Source organism: Blennius ocellaris, assembly GCF_963422515.1.
Source record: "Blennius ocellaris genome assembly, chromosome: 14".
In the NCBI taxonomy this organism is placed as follows: Eukaryota; Metazoa; Chordata; class Actinopteri; order Blenniiformes; family Blenniidae; genus Blennius; species Blennius ocellaris.
This window is the reverse complement of record NC_137663.1, coordinates 19,150,673-19,172,666: the sequence shown is the minus strand read 5'-3', so window position 1 is coordinate 19,172,666 and position 21,994 is coordinate 19,150,673. Positions and strand designations below refer to the sequence as shown.

At 44.8% G+C, this 21,994-nt stretch overlaps 2 protein-coding genes across 3 annotated transcripts; one reads left to right on the top strand and one right to left on the bottom strand.

The window, feature by feature from the left end:
• Positions 1-916: 916 nt before the first annotated feature.
• Positions 917-9,638, bottom strand: gnb2 (guanine nucleotide binding protein (G protein), beta polypeptide 2). Its single transcript, XM_080508743.1, has 10 exons — positions 9,147-9,638; positions 6,197-6,276; positions 6,059-6,097; positions 5,744-5,850; positions 5,080-5,146; positions 4,653-4,815; positions 3,953-4,019; positions 3,658-3,859; positions 2,532-2,748; positions 917-1,807 (listed from the first exon to the last, which is right to left on the bottom strand). The coding sequence occupies exons 2-10, from the start codon at positions 6,251-6,253 to the stop codon at positions 1,701-1,703; spliced, it is 1,026 nt and encodes a 341-aa protein (XP_080364869.1). The 5' UTR covers positions 6,254-6,276; positions 9,147-9,638; the 3' UTR covers positions 917-1,700.
• Positions 9,639-11,565: 1,927 nt separating this feature from the next.
• slc12a9 (solute carrier family 12 member 9) lies at positions 11,566-21,668 on the top strand. 2 transcript variants are annotated; one of them, XM_080508740.1, is made up of 14 exons: positions 11,566-11,775; positions 14,279-14,522; positions 14,624-14,758; positions 14,876-15,013; positions 15,112-15,414; positions 15,544-15,651; positions 15,972-16,083; positions 16,642-16,799; positions 16,888-16,970; positions 17,057-17,181; positions 18,059-18,251; positions 18,348-18,522; positions 19,883-20,029; positions 20,131-21,668. In XM_080508740.1, the coding sequence occupies exons 2-14, from the start codon at positions 14,315-14,317 to the stop codon at positions 20,976-20,978; spliced, it is 2,733 nt and encodes a 910-aa protein (XP_080364866.1). In that variant the 5' UTR covers positions 11,566-11,775; positions 14,279-14,314; the 3' UTR covers positions 20,979-21,668. The 2 variants fall into 2 exon arrangements, with proteins under 2 accessions (XP_080364866.1, XP_080364865.1); XM_080508739.1 differs by having other exon boundaries at positions 11,566-11,785; positions 20,131-21,667.
• Positions 21,669-21,994: the final 326 nt, after the last annotated feature.

Genomic DNA, 21,994 nt, shown 5'->3' with positions numbered 1-21,994 from the left:
GGATGAGCTGCAGCACCCCCTGCTGGATGAAGGTGAGTACTGCATGATGTCGACTCTGAGGTTAATCTTTTCCAACAATACTTTTAGGTGTCATTTTATGCAAGGTAACCAACTAGGTAAAAAAAAAAAAGCTGATTCAAGACTAAATAAAAACAATAGTTTAACTGCCACAAGTCTGACAGAAATGGAAAAAGTCAATAGTTAAAAACAAGTGGTACACTCTGACTTAAGACATATTATGTAACATTTAACTTTATGCACAACACTGACTTGACTTGACTCACTTATCTATGGCAAAATAAATTATATTGACCAGTTGTATGATTTTCTATCCAGAGCCTGGACTGTATATACACTGGCTAAAAGGGAAAAAAACTAAGCCACAAAGCAACATTTACCACAATATCCAGTTAATATTTTGTCGTGGAAAGCATCAATCTTAGTCTTTTCAAATTTCAGAGCAAACTTCACTATTCCGTTTTGTACTTTTATTCCAACTTCTATATTTTAGCAGATGTTTTTACTGAGAGCTCCACTCACAAAGACCAAGTGTGGTTTAAGCTTATTTTTGCTCAAGGGCAGAGAATGAAGAATGTCGTGACGACTAAAGTTTGATCCTGTGAACTTTTGATCCCACCACTAACGCGATCGGACCCCAAACAGGAAACGATCGGGCCGTGAGCCCTTAACTGAGGGGGGGGAAACACATTTCAAGAACGACACCACAATAACTGGCAGGAGAGGCTATTATTTATTAATATTATATACAATTATACCACAGTATTGTCCAGTTAATACAGTGACAAAGTCAAAGTATGAAGTCTGGCTCCTGCCTATTAACACGTGTCTTATAATGCTTTTATCTTCCCGTCGTCTTAATCTCAGATCTTTTGGAGTTCATTTAACTGTATCAGTATTCTCTGTTAATAAGTGTATCTGAGGCACACAGGGAGAACATGAAGAAAATAAGAGCAAAAGAGAGAAGGAAAAAAAGAAGCAAAGTAAAGGCTTAAAACAAATGTACTGAATGTGGGGATACGTCTCTATAAAAAACAGTGACTACATGACATTATGAACCACATGTCAGTGAGGGTGTAGGGTTTTTCTTTTTTTTTTTCTTTTTCTTTCAGTGTTAATGGACTCACATGATTCTTCCTTCACATTACCGTAGCAGAGATAAGTATGGTACTGGGACAAAAATAGTAGAGGAGGGGAAGAAAAAAAAATCTGAAGTGCGTTTTGGACTTCATTGTAAACAAAGACAGAATTGTCCAATAATGTCCTCTCCTCGGCTTAACTTGAGGAGCAGTGTCTCTTAGGAAAAACAATGTGTGTGTTTGTGTGTGAATGAGCATGTTGGATGTATTAAAAGGCTTCAGGTAACGGTGGTAATTATGTGTGGGGCTGTTTTTTGTTTTGTTTTTTCTTCTTAATGTGTTTTTCTTTTAAGCAGCTGGAGATTCAACTGTATTTGGTCACATTGGTGTGCGTGTGTGCGTGTGTGCGTGTGTGTGTGTAAAAACTCATACCGAAGTCATATATATTATGTACAGTGCGATGCTGCGTTGTGTCTGTTGAATCATACATACAGTGTGAATACAGGGTGCAAACCGTGGGAGCGGTGTCTGTCTTTTGGATGAGTGTGTGTGTGTGTGTGTGTGTGTCTGTGTCTGTGTTTGTGTGTGTTTCATGTGCATGGCTCAGTTCCAGATCTTTAGGAAGCTGTCCCAGGACCCGGTGCACACCGCCATGCCGTCATCCGTCACACCCAGACAGCTCACACGATTGTCATGGCCGGCCAGGACTCCTACAGGAGCGAGGAGGAGAAAACAAAAGACGGCTTGTTGGTGTGGAATGTTTTAGCCTGCAGCCCTGAAACTCGGCAAAAACCAAACTGAAATCCAGCGACTACACAAGAGATTCTCTACTGGGATCAATGCGCCACAAAAGTGTATGTGTGTTACTTATTTATAAAAATTTTTTTAAAAAGCCGTTTCCTCGTAGATAACGCGGTGAAGAACTTGTGATGGTGAAAGTCCTCATGAGCGTTAAAACTCTTCAAACAACTGGATTCTGTTCGATGCCGTAGACGCCACTCAGCATTGCATTTTATCTGCAACTTGTGTGATTTTTCAAAAACTCAGGTATTTGAGGTTACGTTGAGACATAAATCCATCTGGGAACTGAAAGACTTGTTCTAACGTCTGTTGACCTTCTTGCCGAAACCCGGGATTCGAACCCCCACAAGTCCCACGCGTTTAAGATCAAGACTTAACCTGATGCACCCCAAAGTGGGGCAGAACGCTTGTATAGAGGGCACTAATGCACAGTGACACCGAAGCAGCTTCTACTTCAGGTCAATAAAAACCAATAGAAGCAACTCGCCTACTGAAGCGGCTCCATCAATTCTCGTCATGTTTTTTTTTTACTCCTAGCTCTTCGCTGTTATTATACTAGAAATCGGTACAGGCATAAGCAGCTTTTGGAATCTTGTGGTCATCTGACACTCGGAGCCGCACGCGTGCATCCACCTGCTCTGTCGCCCTTCATGGCGTCCCAGATGTTGCAGTTGAAGTCATCGTAGCCGGCCAGCAGCAGGCGGCCCGAGCGTGAGAACGCCACAGAAGTAATGCCACAGATGATGTTGTCATGGCAATAGATGCTGAGCTCCTGGTCTGCACGCAGGTCAAACAGCCTGCAGGTGGCGTCGTCGGAGCCTGTGGCGAAGGCGCTGCCATTGGGAAAGAACTGAAAAGAGACAATGAATTTTTTTAAATACAACCACACGCCATGTCACTCTCAATAAGAGTGGCAATGCAGACAAGAGCAGTAACACGAGTCTGTTAAATTTGTTTAAAGACAAAAAAAACTGCTGAGTCATGACTGACGATCACTGTGTGTCTGTCTCCCAACGATCATTCTATTCCGATGTGGTTCTAATGCATCATGGAGGTAATCCTGTACCGTGCTCCCAGTTCAAATCCCTTCTAAAGCTGGAGACAAGACATTGTGTGAGATCGCCAGCACAAATCCTGGAGCGGCTCATCATGAGCGTATCAGACGGCACACGGCAGAGAAACGCTGCACTTTGAACCATCAATGAGCTTAAATCTGGATCGGTAGTGTGTAACTTAATGATGTACTGTGTCTTAAGTACGTCTGACATTGACTTTACTGTTCTGAGTTCGCCTCGAAAATGTGATTTTCCAAAATAAAAAAAAACGCGATGGCATCTGTTGAAACGGTGCATTCATGAGCGACATCTGATTGCTGTCCAACTGGGAACTTCCCTCGGTGACGTGGGAAGTTCCACAGAGCTCCAAGACACTAATGTAACTTCAATCAATACAACAGTGTTCGTGCATGACTGGCATTTCCTAATAATCTGTATATAACGAACCTCATCGCAGTTCTCAGGCAGAACTCATCAGACCCTGACACAGACCTACCAATATTCCTGTATTTCTACATGTCGAACTCCTTTTAGAGAATTATTGGTAATTTTCCTAAAGTTCCAGCAGCCTGAGCGCACTCTCGTGAAACATACACACAAGTGTGGTAAAAAAAAGGTTATGCATTATGAAAATGTCCAATCTCGTCTGACAAATCCTGATGTCCTCGTGTGGTTTTAAACAGCGCCGAGGCGAGCGCACTCACACAGATGGCGTTGATGTCCGACTCGTGGCCCGTGAACGTCTGCCGGCACATGCTGTCCCTGATGTCCCACAGTTTGACCGACGCGTCGCACGCTCCCGACACGAAGGTGCGCAGGTCGGGCGACAGGGACAGGCTCATGACGTCACCGGAGTGGCCCGAGAAGACAGTGGTTTGCTGACTCGTCTCGATGTCCCACAGTGCACTGGGGTGTAGGAGGAGGAGGAGGGGGTGGGGGGGGTTAAATCTGGAGTCTATCCGCTGTGGGGACGGATGTGCTTTGATCTGCGTGACTCACCATGTGGTGTCTCCTGAACTGGTGATGATTTGATTGTCATCAATGAAACGGCAACATGACAGGTAACCTGAGGAGACAGGAGACACGCCAGAGGAATTTCAGACGGATGAAGCAAAGGAGGGAAGTGACCGATCTGCCATGAAAATGTAGACTGTAGGTCAAACATCTCCAATTTAAGTTTTATGGTAAGAGGCATTAAAAAAATAGCACTTGATGCTCCTCATAAAGCCAAACCGACCAACCAAAAGCATTTCTCATTTCGATTTTAAACAAATATTCTGGAATAGGTTTAAAATTGTACTTTGATGTTGCAGAAAACGTGATGGTGACGGTGAATCTCATTTTGTAGAGAGTTGTGTGCGCTTCCGTGGATTATTTAAAGCAAAAGAAATCTATGGCACTAAACACACGATCTGCTCAACACTGTTGATATTGACAAACTAAAAAGCATTAATTGTGTAAGATATAACGAGATACAGCAGCGGAGCTGCTGCAGTCTCGCAGCGCCGCTGTCTCGGCTCATTACCACTGTGCTACCCCGCGATTAATTAACCACGTAAATGAAATCTTCGTTGTTTGGACGGTTTGGGAGCAGCGCTGTCCCAGGAGGCGGGGACGTCTGGCGCCGTCTGAAATGCCTCATCGGTCCGAAGCACAAACGGAGAGAGAGAGAGAGAGAGAGAGAGCGACGACGCCTCACCTGTGTGGCCAGGTAGCTCCCTGCTGACCCGGACGTTGCCCTCGCGCGTCTTCAAGCAGTAGATGGAGCAGATGTTGTCGAGGCCGCCGCAGGCCACGTAGTTCCCAGAGGGGGCGTACGCACACGTCATTACCCAGGAGGAGCGCAGAGGGATGGCGTGTATCTAAGAAGGGAAAGGGTTTTTTTGGGGGGGGGGAGTGAACAGCCGAGTCAATTAAAAGCAACGGAGCATTAAAAACAGGTCAGTGTTTGGCATTAAAAAAATCTGATGCCCGTGTAAATTTAATTAAAAGAATAAGCTCCGTGGAAACGTTACAAAGGAAGCAGTGTCAAACTTCTGGGGACGGGAATAATGTCCACTTTCAGTCCCGGGTTCAGACGAAGATGTCTAGATTGTGATGAGATGTTTCATTCTTGCTGACTTTACCTTGTTAGTGGTGTAGCTGTCCCAGATGATCAGCTTGCCATCCTGCGAGGCGCTCACCAAAAGTCGACTGACATGTACAAAACACAGAAAACTGAATCAAACCGCCCAGAACAAACGTTGGGATGTAATATTTCTGAGCACTACCACATTTGTTTTCAACCGTTAGTGACTGATGCTGAAGAGCAACAATCGATGGAGTGTTAATAATGTGAATTAATTCAAAATATTGAATCAACTTCTCCCTGCATGTTTAAAAAAATAAAGAGAACGATATCTGACATGAACTATTTGTATAGAAGAGAAAATTACTATCGTACTTTTAGCCGACGCCCATGTGACCTGTCCAGCATGTATGTTTGTTTATACCCGTCACAGAGTTCCATCCAAGAGCTTTAAAAGATATCTACCACAGAGAACGATCCCGAAGAGTATTTTCAGAAAGTCTATAGGAAGAAGTAGTTGATTAAAATGTCATTATTAACCCCTTGTTGCTCAATCTCTTAACTGTTTAACTAATAGAGACACTGAGGCAAAACCAATCTTCTAACTGTTTCCTCTCTCCTTTCTCTCCCTTCAGGAGAACATTGGTGGTTTATCTTTGTAAAAAAAAAAAAAAGCTCCCCTCAGAGAGGAACCTTTGAGACAAACATTGTTCTCGATTTACCTGGAGTCGGAACCCCAGTGCATGGCGTAGATCTTGGCGAGGTGACCGCGGAGCGTGCGTCTTGTTCGCATCTGAATACGACCGACGGGATCCAGCCCTGCAGTTATCTGAGCAAATAGCCACACGTTAATAAATTCAATAAACAACAACAACACATACTGACAGAATGTCACTAAGTTACTTGAACAACAAACAAAAGGGGTCACCGATGCTAACAGTAAAATTGAATGTTGGACATTTTCCAGCGGTATATTAAATAAACAGATTCCGTGTCACATGATGTATTTATATTTGACCATTATCAGGGGCTCTTACCTGCGTCAGGGTTGAATCTCCACATGCTTTCCTGGCATCCTGACAAGGACGAGGAGGGAAAAGCAGAATCCATGACACATGTCAGAATATTTTTGAGGTTAAAGTATGGAAATGTACGTACAACCACTTTCCACTCACTCTTATCTGGTTCCTCAGCTGCTCGGCCTCCTGACGAAGCTGCTCCAGCTCACTCATCTTGAATTTATCTGAGCTGTCACCTGTCGGTTGAGACACAAATTTAACTAAAACATCTGAGCCAACTGAAATGTAATAAAATGCTTGTCGGCGTTTATTTTGAAATCTTGCTGAGAACGCCGTTGCTTCGTTGGTCCATAATCCGGTAATCCAGCTTTCATCAAAAATGGATCAATTATGGAGAATAATTTACTTAAAACGCTGTTTGACCCTGATTTGTGAGGATAAATAATAAATTACAAGCGCAAATTTTAATCTGTAAGGTTTTACTGAATGCACGGTGAGGAAAAAACCTTGTAATCTGGTCATAGCTGTGGAATATGGCTGGTTTAACTGAGGATAATAATCTGTAATAACTAAGCTGCTATGGAGCAGCCGGTGGACACTGACTTAATGAGGCCCTTAAAGCTGTACACACAGGTCGGTCAAACTTCACACTGATGCTCCTGGTCTTCATCTGTGTCACATTGAGGTTTTAAATATTATGTCAACGTGTTGGAAGAAGCGTCTAATTTCCTCAATCACACAGTGTGGCTGTATCACCCGCCTCCTGAGGTCACATTAACGCTCCGCAACATATTTCCCGACAGGACGACAGTTGCACATTCAAATTCTCTCTTGAATAACGGGGCCTGCGTTTGCATTTGTGAGGAAATTCAAAATTCAAGCTGCTCCTTCACAGCGAGCATGCGTACAGTACGCAGGCCAAGGGAGCGCAATCAGCTACAGTAGGCCGGCGCTCCCTGGAGGGACCCGCGACCAGATGGATCACACAGCACTAATGGAAGCCAAACGGGGTGCAGCGTGGCTCTTATTCTCCCAGGCACAGCTGCTCATTTAGCCAATGAGGAGGAGAAAAGCTGAGGATGGGAGGGATGCGCATCACAGAGCAGGCCTGGATGGGTCCGGCCAGATGCTCTTGGGTGCATCTTCGTGGCTGCTTGTGAGCATCGGCCCAAAGACAAGCGGGCGGGATTCAACGGGGAAATCGTGTCAGTTTTAGAAAAAAAAGAAAAGGCCCATTTCACACAGACTCCACCTGCACTTTCTCTGTGGCCTGGCAGTAAAGGGAGAGGCTACGTCATCCTGAATGAGAAAAAAAAGAACAACACATTCACCACCATGGCACTACACAAGTATAGGGCTGTATAGGGATTTTTTTTTTTTTTATCTCAGTTTAGACTTGTAGGCTCAGATTTGTCAAACCAGGTTCTGATGGATGGTGGAGGGAGGAACTGCACATCGACAATGTATAAATAAATATCTATGTCGAAACCACTGCAAATTAAAAAGTCCAAAATTACATTTAATTTAACTAAGGTGGTCACAGGATTAGTAATATTGAAATGAGTATCCATGCTCAGCAGACCTTTTTTTTTTTTTTATAATGACACAATGACTATTTGCAATTTCAGTGATTAGATGTTGGTATTTATCTGATCTTAGATTCTGTGTGCATTTCTCACACGATCATACAGTCCAGTGAAAAATATTGCTTCATCCGCAATTTTTTTTTTTACAAATTTTACAGCAAATCTTAGATAGGTCAAACTCACAGTACGCCCAGAGCTTTGTCCACTTCTCACATTACTATCATCATTGAGCTCAGCTGACTGTATAGCTGACAAAACACAATGTAGTCAAAATGGCTTTCAGCCTGACAAGAGGGAGCCTCCCAGTCCTAATGAGGCAAAAAATAAAGTTGTGTTACAGACTAATCTTGACAGATGAGAACTAAAATAGGAATGAGCATGGCTTGGCAAAAAACGTGAGTAAGGGGAAGGCAAAAGTAATCAAGAGTAATGCAGGTAGTGCAAGCCATATATCCATCCATAGCTTAGCTTGTATTTGAACCGTGACCTTCTCCCTATGAGAGAGAACACTAAACACTGCACCAGTCTATCAGTCAATACAAAGGAAGAACATGCAAACCGCATAAAGGCAAGGCCTTGGTCTGGAGCGTCATAAAGCAGCTGTTCACCACGACAGGACAGTACTGGAGTCAAATCTAACTGCAAAAAAACCCAAAAACTAGGCCAACGGAGAGGAATATCTGAGATGGAGGTGGAAACATGACATTTACAGGTCCTTGAATTCACACGCTGAACATGTTGAAGACGCACAAATTGCAGTACGCATGCGCGAGTGTAATTACGCACCAATTGTGGTGCGCACATACGATTCTAAGTAAAGCGAAAACATAAAATCCTATTACGCATAGCCACAGCACGCCGCTACTATAACACACGCACACGCGAGTCTCCCGAGTGCACGGTTTATAAGACGAGGCGACAGAAATTTGAGTGGGTGGCCCCACCCCTTCGGCTGCACATCGGATGTGGAGCTCCACCACCGCGGCATGGCTTCTCCTGCGCCCGGAGGAGAGCGCAGCGCTGCGGAGCGAAGCGCAGCGCAGAGCGCACAGCCCGCTGCGTGTGTGTGTGCGTGCGTGCGTGCATATGTATGTATGTGTGTGTGCCTGCCATGAGGAAAGGAAACCTTCATGTCAGAGGATGTGCAGCGGCTGTGTGCATGTGTAGGCCTGAAATAACATCCGCAGCTAAGAAAAACGCGTGGACGAGCCCGGATCAGATATCTAGATCACGCCACACGAGAGGTTTTTTCATTTATTCTACCGGCTGCCGCATTTTTTTTTTTTTTTTTACACCTCCAAATGATAAGAGGAGGGGGGGTGGGGGGGGGCTTGGCCCCGCTAATGCGAGCTACATCACATATTGATCAGCACAGTCATGAAGGCCTTGGCCACATCTCGTCTCCCACACTGCGCTCCTGCAGCCGCATTAATGTGCTGAAACCTGGTGGGGAAAAAAAAAAGGCGCAGAGCATCGGGTTGTGAGCTGCAGCTGCTGGCACGGAGAGAAAGGGTGGCTACCTGTTAATTCTCACGACGATCTGGATGTTTTTTTGTGTCCCCCTGTCGTTGGAAAAAAAAAAAAAAAAAAAAAAACCTGAACTGAAAGCAAATGTTCACAGAAATCCAGTGGAAGGGTTGTTTTTTTTTTTGTTTTGTTTTTTTAAACCTAAATGTCCTCTTCGCTCATTCAGATTGGAGTTAGAAGGAAATCCACTCAAAGTTCTGTGTGTCACGACCAGGCTCGAATCCGTCAGTAAACAGGCAAAAGGAGGAGGAGGAGGGCTACACACATTTCCATTTCTCTGCTTTGCTGGAGCCTCCTGGAAAAGGATGAAATCCGCCCGCCGCTGCGCTCTTTTGCCGTCCTTTACCTCCCCAGAAAGGCTTCGCCTCGCTTTTTCACGCCCGACAACTTAACACAACCATCTTCGTCCAGCAGACACGGTTTTGCCCCAGCAGCTCCGTCCCCGGCCCGCATCAAGGATCGTCCATTAAACACCGTTCAGCCCGTTTTACTCCTAGTCTTCGTGACGTGATCCTCGTTTCCTTCCTCTCGGTGGTTTCCTCCTCCTCCTCTTCCTCCTCCTCCTCCTCCTCCGACACTTCATCAGGACGGCCGCCTCCGAGTGGCCGACAAATCACTAAAACCTGCAAAGTGCACATTATAGAGAGATACAAACAGAAAACCCAAGCTTTTTTTTAATTTTTTTTTTTTACCCCTGGTGTGATAATAGGAGGGCCTTTCGATCAGTTTCACATTGTTCCGTTTGTTTTTATTATTATTATTCAGAGAGAGAGAGAGAGAGAGAGAGAGAGAGAGCTGCGGGTCACGCGCTGTGCGCTCGGATCCACAAATCCGAGCATGAAGCATGTTTCACCACCACACCCATCTCTTAAATACCAGTAAATCCAATCCCATGAACCTTCCTCTGCAGATTTCCCAAAATTATATATGCCCACATTACTATGATAATTTGTGTTTCTATTGCTCTCATGTAACCTTTTTTTTTTTTTAATCAACTGAAAGCAGCTATAGGTTACATTCATATTCAAACATTGTGATGTGCACTTTGTAATACATGGCGTGAATATTTAAAATGGAAAAATGTGTTGACTTTTTATACAGTCACTGCCCAGGCCACACATGAAAATGTGAGAATTGGTCAAAAAGATGATCTAAGTGACTTTGAGGCTTGGTTTTTGGGACTATTTCAGAAAATACCGATCTACTGGGAAAAGAGAACGTGAGCTGCAGTTCTGGGCCTTGTTGCCAGAGGTCAGAGGAACATTTCCAGTTTGATTTGAGATGACATGGCAACAGGAAGTCAAAACACCACTTCGACAACCTGAAGAAGGCCATGACTGCCTGACACATCCACACTTGGTGGCCTGGCAGCAGAAGACCAAACCGAGGCTTCGGTTTCCACAGATTCAACCAAACTGGACAAAAGAAGATTGGGGGGAAATGTCTCCATGTCTGCTGCCACATTGTCAGAAGCATGGCTCTCTCGTGCCTTGCATCGACACGTCAGACTGTGGTGAGATGACACGGGGACGATTTTTTTCATTTTGTATGGCTTGTTTGAAATACGTTTGAAAAATAAAGAAATTGTTTCTCTAAATAGCGTCAATGTAAATAATGAGAAGTCTCGCCCTACTATGACAGATTATCTGAATTTTGATGGATGATTTTTTTTTTTTTCATTTTGTAGGTGGAGGATACAACTACATTATATTAGATATTTTCTATTTGTCTCGTGGTCACATAATAATAAAAAATCTGCTAAATGTTGCAATTTCTATACATTAAATGGTCATAAACATATTTGATAAAAACTCCAACACTTATTTGATTCGTGTTGAAGAGCATATTATGTCTGCCTGTCTAGTGTAACTTGATTTTATTGGATGGATGCATGGATATACAATCCATAAACATGTTGCCATTCACATATCAATCCTGGATTTTATTGACTGAAAATCACGAGTATTGTATTTAGTCTGATTTTGATGTCCTTTTCAGGCTTGAAAGTTCAGCCATGGTGATCCTGTCAGTGTTTATTGAAGTTATATTTGTCCCACAGCGACCCCTGCAGGTTGGGAAACTGAAATTCACCCCCTGACTCCAGTGGAAGTTTACATCCGATGCTCACACAGTTTGTGCATTGCTCTAGTTTTTTTTATTTTCGTTATCCCGGTGCATGGATTAATCACTAATATTTACACGGTTACCTGGAGATGCATGTGACGGACCGTGACGTCACGTTCAACTTCGCGTGCACGTTCGCTGGGGGGGGGGCGGGGCCACTTTTTTGCCAAGCGGTTTCCTTTTTGCTCATAGTTTGTGATGTTTTTTCGCCCTCCCCTTCACCAGTCACATGGACCGCCTCTCTTCTCTCCCGTGACACTTTTGAACAAAAAACCAGGAGGAGCGAGGCGTGCCATGGCACGAGTGTTATTGAGCAGCACATCTCTCCCACTGCATTCGCCGCGTCTCGGGGCACTTCAGCCCCGCTTGTCCGCCGCCGGCCTGCCGCTGCACCGGGAGTCGTTCAACTGACCGGACAATCTGCTTTGTGTTCCAGCCGAGCACCGCTCCGGATCAGCCGGCCTCAGCTAGAAGCAGGAAGTGGAGGAACCAGCCGAGGTGAGGCGAGGTGAGCTGCTGCTGCTGCGGTGCTCGGTGCTTCAACCCCCCCGGGTGGGAGAGAGAGAGAGAGAGGGGGGAGACCCGGAGGGCGCGTCCCGGTGCGAACATCCTGGATGTTGCACTTTATAGCGTGGGTTTGGAGGAGCCGGGTGTTTTTCACTGTGTCCCGGTGCGGATAGAAACACACCTTCGGCCCCGGACACATGCTTTATTGACACACGCTGGTAGACTTCAAACACGTCCAAAGTTTTCATGACGCAGCCCGTCTGCCCGCACGAGACGTCCGTGTCCCGGAAGCGGTGATTTATTTGAAAACGTGTTTACAAACAGAGGTCCGCCGACTCAAACAGTTTTTTTTTTTTTTTTTTAAAGATAGATCCAGGCCGACACCGTTAACATCTTCAAGACAGTTAGAGAAATACAGGAACTAAGCCTTTGGTCGACTGATTAAGCTCATTGAACTTCCCTGTTGAAAGTCACCACCCAACGTCGTTTGATGATTTGTTCATTTACTCAGTATTTCAATAATAATTCAGGGGGATTACTCATTGTGATCCATAATCAAGTTTGACAAACGAATAAATTAAAGATCTTTTTGTTGTTGTTTTCAAGTTGGTTTCTATGCCAATGAGACTGATCAGTATTGATCATGTACGGGAGAGAAAACAGTTTTTGGTGTCAAGCAAAAATGTTTGTTTAATTTCTAACTTTCAAACTGTTGTTTTTTTTTTAATCAAATGTTTTGTTATTTGTAATAATGTTTCAAGACAATAATGCTTTTTAAGGTGAGTTAATCTAAATAGTTTTACTCTCTTTTAAAGTGTAAAAACCCATATCATTATCCATGTTATGACTGCTTCCAAAGTGACCCATACAATTTTCACGTCCATTTCATTCTTGTTGTTTTCCCCTGCTGCTCTGACACGATGGACAGTAAATATTACACCAATCTAAAATTCAAGCAGAGCAGTGTATATTATATTAATGGCGACCTGTTCAAGCTCTTGTCACGTGTGTTTATAAAAGACACTTTTATTATCATCTTGTTCAAACACGTGTCATTTCCATGTTGCCTAATCTGCTGATTAGATTTCAATTGATCATTTTGATAGTTCAAGCTTTAAAACCTTTTATCATCCTATCAGTTGAAGAAACAACAGTACAGCATCCTAGGTTTTCTATTTTTGCATCAGAAATTAAAGCCGACGTTGAACTCGCTTAAGCAACAGATGGCTTGAGCTCCAACAGTCGGACGAGCGGCGAAATCGACATAGAAAGTAACCAGTTAGTGGGTGTAGCCTGAAAACAACTGGGAGGTTGTGGCCCTTGCATGTTTAATCTTGTTCTGTTGTGTGAAGCTTTCCATCATGTGATTGTTGTCGCTGACCAAACAGTTTGCATAGAAATTAAAGTGAAAACTGTCCTCGGAGAGAAAGACTGCAAAGGCTCAACAGTGGAGGTCAGCTGAGACTTTAGTCTTCTGTTTGAGTCGCATGCAAAAACAGACAAGTTGCTGTGAGTCAGCTGACTGCAAATACCAACCTGGGGTGTGATGGTGACCTTGAATTAACGAAAGACACAGGTCAAAAAACTGCCAGAAGCCGGGGATCAAGTCTGCAAATCCCTGTCGAGTGGAGAATCTCAATTCTTCTATGAGCTGGACAATGATGAGACTATCATACATCACAATGGCTTCAGGCGCATGTGACTCCAGTGGCTAAAAAGTCACACAACTGTTCAAAGTAAATAAATTATTTTGCTGCAAGTCATCGTAAGAGAGTGCAAGAACATGTGCTGCTGTGCATGTGATGTCCCGATTTTCAGGAAGTGCCAGCGATAGCCATGTCACTGTGGTTTTAGGAAAAGGGGGGTGGGGTAATTTTTCCACGTATGCACACTTTTTGTACCTTACTTAGTAGAGGATGGCTTGGTGGCAGTGTACTTTTTGATTGTTGAGCATTTATTTTATCAACACGTCAGCAGGAAAAAGGGGAACTGTACATCACACACATTGTCATACGTCTGTACGGTATGTGGCAGGTTTCAACAACAGAATCCAATTGAACAATTTGAATACCAACTGTACTTGGAAATCCTTGCTGTGCCAACAAACAGGAATCAGAAAATAAGATGTTCATCACCCGTTCTCTCTTTTCCTACCAAGCATTCAACAAACTGACTTTTTTTTTTTACAAACCACACATATTGCATTTTAACTGCATTTTGATTTCTGTAGAAAATTGAGCTTCAGTCGGTTGCCCGTTATCACACATCCCCTCATGCATACAGTTTTGGCTGTCCATGATCCTATTGTTGCCAGTTTACCCCTTTTTCCGTTGTTGAGCCTCTCTTGATAGATACTCTATAAGATATCTTGCCTCACCGCTTTTATGAATCCAACACGTCAATTTTCAGGACAAGTGCTGCCTATCATAGCCCACCGACTCGCTACTGCCTTGATCACAATGTTATGGCTGATGCATATATTTCTCGTTCACAGGGATTTGCAGAGAATCTGAGCCTCTCCTCAGCAGCCATGTCAAACGAACGCACCCCCCTGATCACCTCGGGGGTGTGCGGTCTGACTGTGACCGCAGTGGCGTGCGGCGCGGCGCCGGACCCCGCGCCGGAGCCCCCCTCCGACTCGGATAACCCAGCCCCGCCTCGAAAGCTGAACACCTTCTTTGGAGTGATGGTGCCGACCATCCTCTCCATGTTCAGCATCATCTTGTTTCTGAGAACAGGTTTGTGTGTGAAGATGTTGGTGAACTGGACCCTTTGTGTCGATGCCTGAGCCGGGCCGAAGCGACTGTGACTAACAGCCATGTGATCTCTCGCTTTGCAGGGTTTGTGGTTGGTCATGCAGGACTCGTGCAGGGTCTTTTGATGGTGATGGTGGCGTACACCATCATATCTCTCACTATACTGTCTATCTGTGCCATTTCCACCAACGGAGCCATACAAGGGGGCGGCGCCTACTGTATCCTTGCAGACTGAGCCAGTTATGATGATTTTCAAACCCGTGTGAATGTTGCGTGATTCCTCCAAATGTGTCCGTGAGTTCATTTAAACATCAGCCCTGACAAAGTGTGACCAGACATGATAAGTCGATCTTTGGGGCCGGAGTTTGGAGGAAGCATCGGTTTGATGTTCTTCCTGGCCAAAGTGTGTGCGTGTGGAGAGTACGTCCTCGGCCTGGTGGAGGCCATACTCGACGTTTTTGGGGTGGATCCTGGTAGGTTCAGCTTGTTTTCCTTTTCTTGTGACTCTTAACGATCCCCTCCATTGATCACACGTCCCGTCCGTCACGCTTCCCCCCCCCCTCCGTTTCAGAGTCTTCCGTGTCTGAGGGAGTGCGGGTGCTCCCTCAGGGCTACTGGTTCACAGTGCTCTACTCCTCAGTGATCCTCCTGCTGTGTCTGCTCGTGTGTTTGGTGGGCGCACACATCTACTCCCGCACCGCCTTCGCCATCCTGCTGGTGGTCACTGTATCTCTGCTGTCCATCTTCATCAGCTCGGTGGCGGTCAAACCGCTGGACTTCGTCATCAGCCATCGGGGGCCTGGCAACCAGACCCTCCGCTACAACGCCAGCTACACGGGCTTCAGTGCGACCACACTGAGGAGCAATTTGGGCTGTGAGTGTCGAGCGAGAGAATGGACACCAGCGAGGATGTAGTATTTACAACCAAAGCCACTCATCGCTCGTACATTTTGGGACATATGTCAAAGCTCTCATCGTGGTTGTTTTTTTTTTGTTCCTCCAGCTGGTTACTCTTTGGACTACAGTACCAACTCTGTCATGTCCTTTGCGACGGTGTTCGCCGTCATGTTCACCAGCTGCACTGGGATCATGGCCGGAGCCAACATGTCAGGTGAAAGCTCGTAATGTTGGCAAAATACTTTAAAGTATTGTTTCCTCTTTCTGCAGAACTCAAAAGGGAACTTTCAATGGTTTTTTTTCTTCCTTTTTTCTTCTTTTTCATTCAAATTTTCATTCAGTTTTTCTGTGAGTTTCTTTTACTGCAGGACTGATAGTAACCTGTTATTATGCCAAGTATATTTTGCTTTACAATGCATGAATTGTTAAGAGAGCAAAAAAGGTCTTGTGCATTTTTATTTTTCCTGCATACACAATTACATGTACACGTACACCAACGTACTTGCTGATGTTTACTTCTTCTCGTCTCTCAAGGGGAGCTGAAGACGCCGAGTGTTTCCATCCCTAAAGGCACCATCGTAGCCGTCGTCTATACTTTCATAGTCTACGTTCTCCTTTTCATCTTGGTCAGCGCCACCTGTGACAGGTCAGAACAGAATTCCATTCATGATGTGACAATTTTCTTTTTAATTCTTAGGCGTCAGTCAAGTATTTAATGAAAATTCAAAGACAAAAAGTCCTTATTTATCCTGTGGTAGAACCTTGCGCAACTCCTCAGTTCGTGGTTGTCTGCATCTATTCAAAGTTTGATTCGCAAACTTCTGGAAAGCTTAAAGTATTTCTGATGATACTGACATGTAGCATTGAATGTACCTGTAATTTATTACCAGCCTTTGCTGATGTCAGCAGTAATCAAATCCTGACCTTCGTCCTCGGCCTCGGTATTAGACTCTCGTTACATTTGACACGGACACATCAGGCTGTTCAGGTGCATCTCTGAATAGCCAGACAGTCAAACTAACAGTCACATAACTTGGCATATATAATTTTAACTTGCAGTTAAATATTGTAGATATTGGAATATTTTATATCCACTGTTAAATAATATTGCATTTTATTCCAGATGCTGCTGTGAAAATGACAGGAAATACAATTATTCCCCCTTTAAAGAGTAACATTGAACAGTCCTTTGTGTTTCTTGTAGGACTCTGCTGATTCAGGATTATGGGTTCTTCCAGCGGATCAACATCTGGCCGCCATTTGTCACCATTGGGATCTGCTGTGCCTCTCTGTCCGCTGCCATGTGCGCCATGATTGGCGCTTCCCGCATCCTCCACGCTCTTGCAGTGGATCAGCTCTTTGGTAAAGGCTGAATAGATTCACTGTGCCTTTTATTTATGTATTTTTTGGGACACAGCAACTTCCTAACAGACGCTCGTTTTCCTCACAGGTTTGCCACTCGCTCCCGCTGCCGTCACGTCCAAATCGGGGAATCCGTGGGTGGCGGTGTTGTACACCTGGGGTCTGGCACAGGTGAGCTCCTGCAGCCTGTTGCAGTGGCGTGTCCTTCTCGACTGCAGCTCGTTGCCTGAACTTGTGCTTTGTGTTTGTGTTTTCAGTGTGTGGTGTTTGCCGGGCAGCTCAACTCGGTAGCGAGTCTGGTGACCGTCTTCTACTTGCTCGCCTACGCTGCCGTGGACTTGGCCTGTTTGGCTCTGGAGTGGGCGTCTGCGCCAAACTTCAGGTTAGCGGAAGACGCGTGACTGTGTTCGAAGAATAATCCATCAGTGTCGATTTCCCATGCTCTGATAGCAGTAATGTGTTTTTCACAGGGAAGAGTGAAAGTGACTTTAAATGTTGGATAATATTTGGTTTTCAAATGTGACAGTGAGCTACTTTTCCACATTATATTTTTTTTAGTTAGGTAAAATATTGTTTGGATTCTTGGTTTGACAAAGGGAGACAAGAGGAGTTTAGCAGTTTCTAATAACTGAACATGTTATTAATTTTAAGTATTGAGTTGCCCAATCAGTTTTGAAACAAATCTTACCTGCAGGGTCAGTAATTCCGGGGTTTAATTTACGACATTTAACATTCGCAGACATTTTTGTTACTGTGTTTTTCACTTTCAGTACGAGAGTGAAAGCAAAGTGAAAGGGTGTGACCACACAGTTAGGAAGCAGGAGGACTGAAAGATAAAGATAAAGATAAACACCGCTCAGGGACTCTGTGATAGTAGGAAGGTTTCCTTTGTTATTGTTGTAAGAGGGAATCACACAGACAATTTTGAACATATTAGTATTGGATTTATTTTGTTTGGCAATATTCATACTGATACTTGTAATGTTAAAGATTTTGAAAAAATTAAATGCAAGATTCTTTTATTTGTACAAATGTGCCACAAAGCATCAAGTATATTGAGGTGTGTTATGCAGTTAAGCTATGTATTTCAAGCTCATTCTATTATTTTATTTAACGGTAGGTGACGGCAGCACCCTGATCCATTCCCCCCCCCCCCCCCAAGTATTTTATGGGTTAGAAAATTACAAGTGGCCTCTCTGTTCTTGGGTTTTTCTTGTGTCCGGCAGCCTCACTGCTTTGTGTGTCTGTGTGCTCAACAGGCCGACCTTCCAGCTCTTCTCCTGGCACACCTGCCTGCTGGGGATTATCAGCTGTCTGGTCATGATGTTCGTCATTAACCCCGTCTACTCCTCGGGCAGCATCGTCCTCCTCCTGCTGCTGCTGCTTTTTCTCCACTTCAGATCGCCCACCAGCAGCTGGGGCTACATCAGCCAGGCGCTCATTTTCCACCAGGTATGGGGACATGCGCAGACGCGTTCGCGGACACGCGCAGGAAATGTGACTCGTTTGCCAGCGGCCCTGTTCTCCTCTGTCTGCACTGCATTGTAGGTGCGCAAGTACCTGCTGATGCTGGATGTGAGGAAGGACCACGTGAAGTTCTGGAGACCGCAGGTGTTGCTGATGGTGGCCAACCCTCGCTCGTCCTGTCAGCTCATCCTGTTCGGGAACCAGCTGAAGAAGGGGGGGCTGTATGTGTTGGGTCACGTGCAGCTGGGAGATCTGGGTAATTCTCACTGGGTGGTCTGATGTGGCCATCTTGCAGCTAACAGGATTATTCTTATCTTTAGATCATTTTTCCTTTGTGGCCTCACCCATCACTGGAACTAGACTCTGCAAAATAACCCTGTTAAGTTCCCAACTGCAGACAATGTCAAATCATGGAAGTAAATACGAAGGCCAAAACATGAGACTCCATTTCTGACTGTAACTGTGTCCTCTAAAGAAATGGATTGTATGTTTTTTCTAATGTTGTGAATCAACATGTTGTCATGATTATTATTCAGTCGTAGAGAAAATTATGAAAAAGTAAATATAATTGTGTCCCAGCACTGACAGTTCAGCTTCCAGGCTGCTCTTTCAGTACCATCATGTTAAGTTTGGCCGGGGTGGCTTTCACTTTCCATCTGCTGCTGCCTGTGCATTATTAATAGGAGGCTTTCATTTTATCCTCAGTTACAGAGGAGGTTATCCAGTCATCTGTAACTAATATCAGACACATCTGTCCTGGTTTGGAAAGCATAATGTTCCAAACTGTAAGAGTATACTTTAGGCTGGTTGGTGTGATGAACCACAATGAACCATAAATATACACAAGCATGACCTCACACTTTGGATGCTGAGGTCATCTGCCCCTTGTGGCCAGTAGAATGCATTGCATTTCTTTCCTTTTTTTTTTTAAACAAATTATTAAATCTGAATTATTTATTTCAAGTGTTACAACCCGACTACATACATTTACTGTAGAACAGGACTTGTATATTCAATTACATGCTGTCATACCTGTTTACCTTCAAGTTTGGACTGCTTTTAGGCCACCAAATGAAATGACAGATGTTGTGACTATTCTTTTCACACGGATGTCCAATGAACTCTCTCAAACACAAAATACAATCCTATAAATGATGATTGACCCTGGTGCTCAACAGCTCCACTCGGTGAGCCTTTCTTTTTTTTTTTTTTCTCACTAAAATTATTCCAACCATCTGTCATCTATTCCTCCTCTTCCTAAGATGGGGTCTTGGGGAACTTGAAGCTTTTGAATTTTTCATCCAGGTTTATTCAGGGCCACCTCGTTTCACCCTCCATTCAAATCAAGCACAGAAAAGAACAACTGAACTTAAACAGGTATAAATTAAACGAGAAAGCAAAACCTAACAAAGTTAAAAGTGAACTTCATGTCAATAATAATTGTACCTATACAACTTCAAATCATGATACTCATGTTAAAGACCTGTTCTTCTGCCACCTTATTCAGCTCAAGTGCTCCCGTTCAGCAGTACTGCCTTAATGACCTGAACCGTTCTGTAGCATCAGTATGGGTATTCTTCGGGCCGGTGCAGTAAACTGTTGTCCCTGCGTTTCAGATTCTCTGCCCTCGGACCCGGTGCAGCAGCAGTACAACTTCTGGCTGAGCCTCGTTGATAAGCTCGGGGTGAAGGCCTTTGTGGACCTGACACTGTCTCCCTCAGTCAGACAGGGAACACAGCATCTGCTGCGGATCACGGGCCTCGGTAAGCTCTTCACTTGGTCACATTTAGTGTTAATTTCACACATGTATAATCTGCACATGGTGCGTCTTGTCTGCTCTTATTTTCTCGTCTCTCTCCACCAGGTGGCATGAAGCCCAACACACTGATCCTAGGATTTTATGACAGCTGCACTCCTGAGGACTTCTTCCTGCAGGACACTGCGTTCTGTGACTCATCGCTCGGAAAAGGCAGCGAGGGGGAATATAACTTTGGGGTCGACCTGCCCTCTTTGCAGGCCCACTTCCCGCCTGTCCGACATGTCGAGAGTCCACGCTGGCTCTCGCCGGAGGAGTATGTGGGGATCATTTCCGACGCCATCAAGATGAACAAGAACGTGTGCCTGGGCCGGTACTTCTTCCAGTTGCAGGGCGAGGACAAAGACAGTGCAGTGGACGGCTCGGAGCGATCGATCGACGTGTGGCCTCTCAACCTGCTGCAGCCGGGCAGCCGCGACTATCAGGACGTGTGCAGCCTCTTCCTGCTGCAGATGGCCTGCGTCCTCAACATGTCCAGCAAATGGCGCAACGCTAAAATGAGAATCTTCCTGAACGTGGAGACGGAGTCCAGCGACCAGGGCTGGGTGGTAAACGAAGAGTCGTTTCGAGAGCTGCTGAAGAAGCTGAGGATCAGGGCATCCATCAAGATAGTGCCGTGGGACGCGGTGGTGGAGCACCATGACGTCACTCAGCCGGACGCGGAGAGCTCCGCCGGGACCCCGCAGGCTCTGTCCGAGGACTTCTTGTCCGCGGTGAACTGCATGCTGATGGAGAACAGCTCGCAAGCAGCTGTTTGCTTCCTGTATTTACCGCGGCCCCCGGCTCATCACAGCCAGGCGCAGCCGTACTTGGCTCAGCTCGAAGCTGTGACCAACGGTTTAGGGCCGACGCTCCTGATTCACGGTGTCACCCCGGTCACGTGCACCGACCTCTGAGCAGTCAGCAGCTCTCTTCATCTTGTGTCAGCTAATATTGTGCAAGCACCAAAATCGTGTCTGTTTGTTTCTATGTAAGTCGGGTCAAACGAATGCTAAGGTATAGTGTTTTTTGTTTTTGTTTTGTGTGTGTGATTTCTCGTACCTCTGTTTTGTTTTTGTTGTCATTTCTCTGAATTTTTGGGAAAGCCCACCATTGTGTGCCACTTAAGGTTGTGAATTAGGATTTTCCTAATTCTATATACTTGAACTTACTCGGTGTTTGAACTCAGAAATGAGTCACTAGATTGGAGTCAGGCTTTATGTTGATGCTGCCTCTTTTTGTGTTTGGTTACGCTTGAATAAAAATAGGTCAGGCAAATGCACAGGTCAATTTGAGCAATGTAGTTTGTCCGGGGCATTGAATACAAAGATGAAAAAAATTGTCTACCTGTGATTTCAGGGATGGAGAGATGCGCACCAAAGAAAAATGTATTTCCCTCGTTCATGTGGAAGTGTCATAATTGTTCTTTTTAATGTGTTGGTATGTTTCACTGCTTGCTTTTTTTCTTTTCTTCCTACCGTCACATTTGTGCTGGTTGCTGGACCAATACAAGAGACTTTATGTTTATGACCTGAGTTTATCACAAATATTTAATTGTCATGCACTTACACAAATATTTGTTTGGGGGGGGGGGGTTGCTGTGTTAATTAAAAACAAATACACAGATTTCTTGTGTGTTTTGCACTGCCGGCTGTTTAAATGCCCCAGACAAGGTAATGCAGCTAACTCAAAGGTACCAAATGTATTACTGTGAGCTTGAAGTCTGTTCGTACTGGGGTGATGATAATTCGGAGCAAACGCAAAACTAACACAAGAACAAGTCACATGCATCCTCAGTATTTAGTTTGTGTGTTGAGATGATGCACCTGTTGCCTTCCAGGACTCTAATCTCCATACAGGAAATGTTAAATTATGGATGAACTGATGAATGTGTGCATGATGAAAATGTCACTGCGCTGTTGTGTCGGGTTTG

Excerpts from the sequence above, each read along its gene's own strand:
- gnb2 (XM_080508743.1), bottom strand. The coding sequence starts at position 6,253 with ATGAGTGAGCTGGAGCAGCTTCGTCAGGAGGCCGAGCAGCTGAGGAAC. Across the intron at positions 5,147-5,743 it reads CACTGGGGTTCCGACTCCAG|TCGACTTTTGGTGAGCGCCT; the intron begins GTAAATCGAGAA and ends TGTACATGTCAG. Across the intron at positions 1,808-2,531 it reads CATGAAGGGCGACAGAGCAG|GAGTCCTGGCCGGCCATGAC; the intron begins GTGGATGCACGC and ends TCGCTCCTGTAG.
- slc12a9 (XM_080508740.1), top strand. The coding sequence starts at position 14,315 with ATGTCAAACGAACGCACCCCCCTGATCACCTCGGGGGTGTGCGGTCTG. Across the intron at positions 14,523-14,623 it reads CATCTTGTTTCTGAGAACAG|GGTTTGTGGTTGGTCATGCA; the intron begins GTTTGTGTGTGA and ends CTCGCTTTGCAG. Across the intron at positions 15,415-15,543 it reads ACTGAGGAGCAATTTGGGCT|CTGGTTACTCTTTGGACTAC; the intron begins GTGAGTGTCGAG and ends TTGTTCCTCCAG.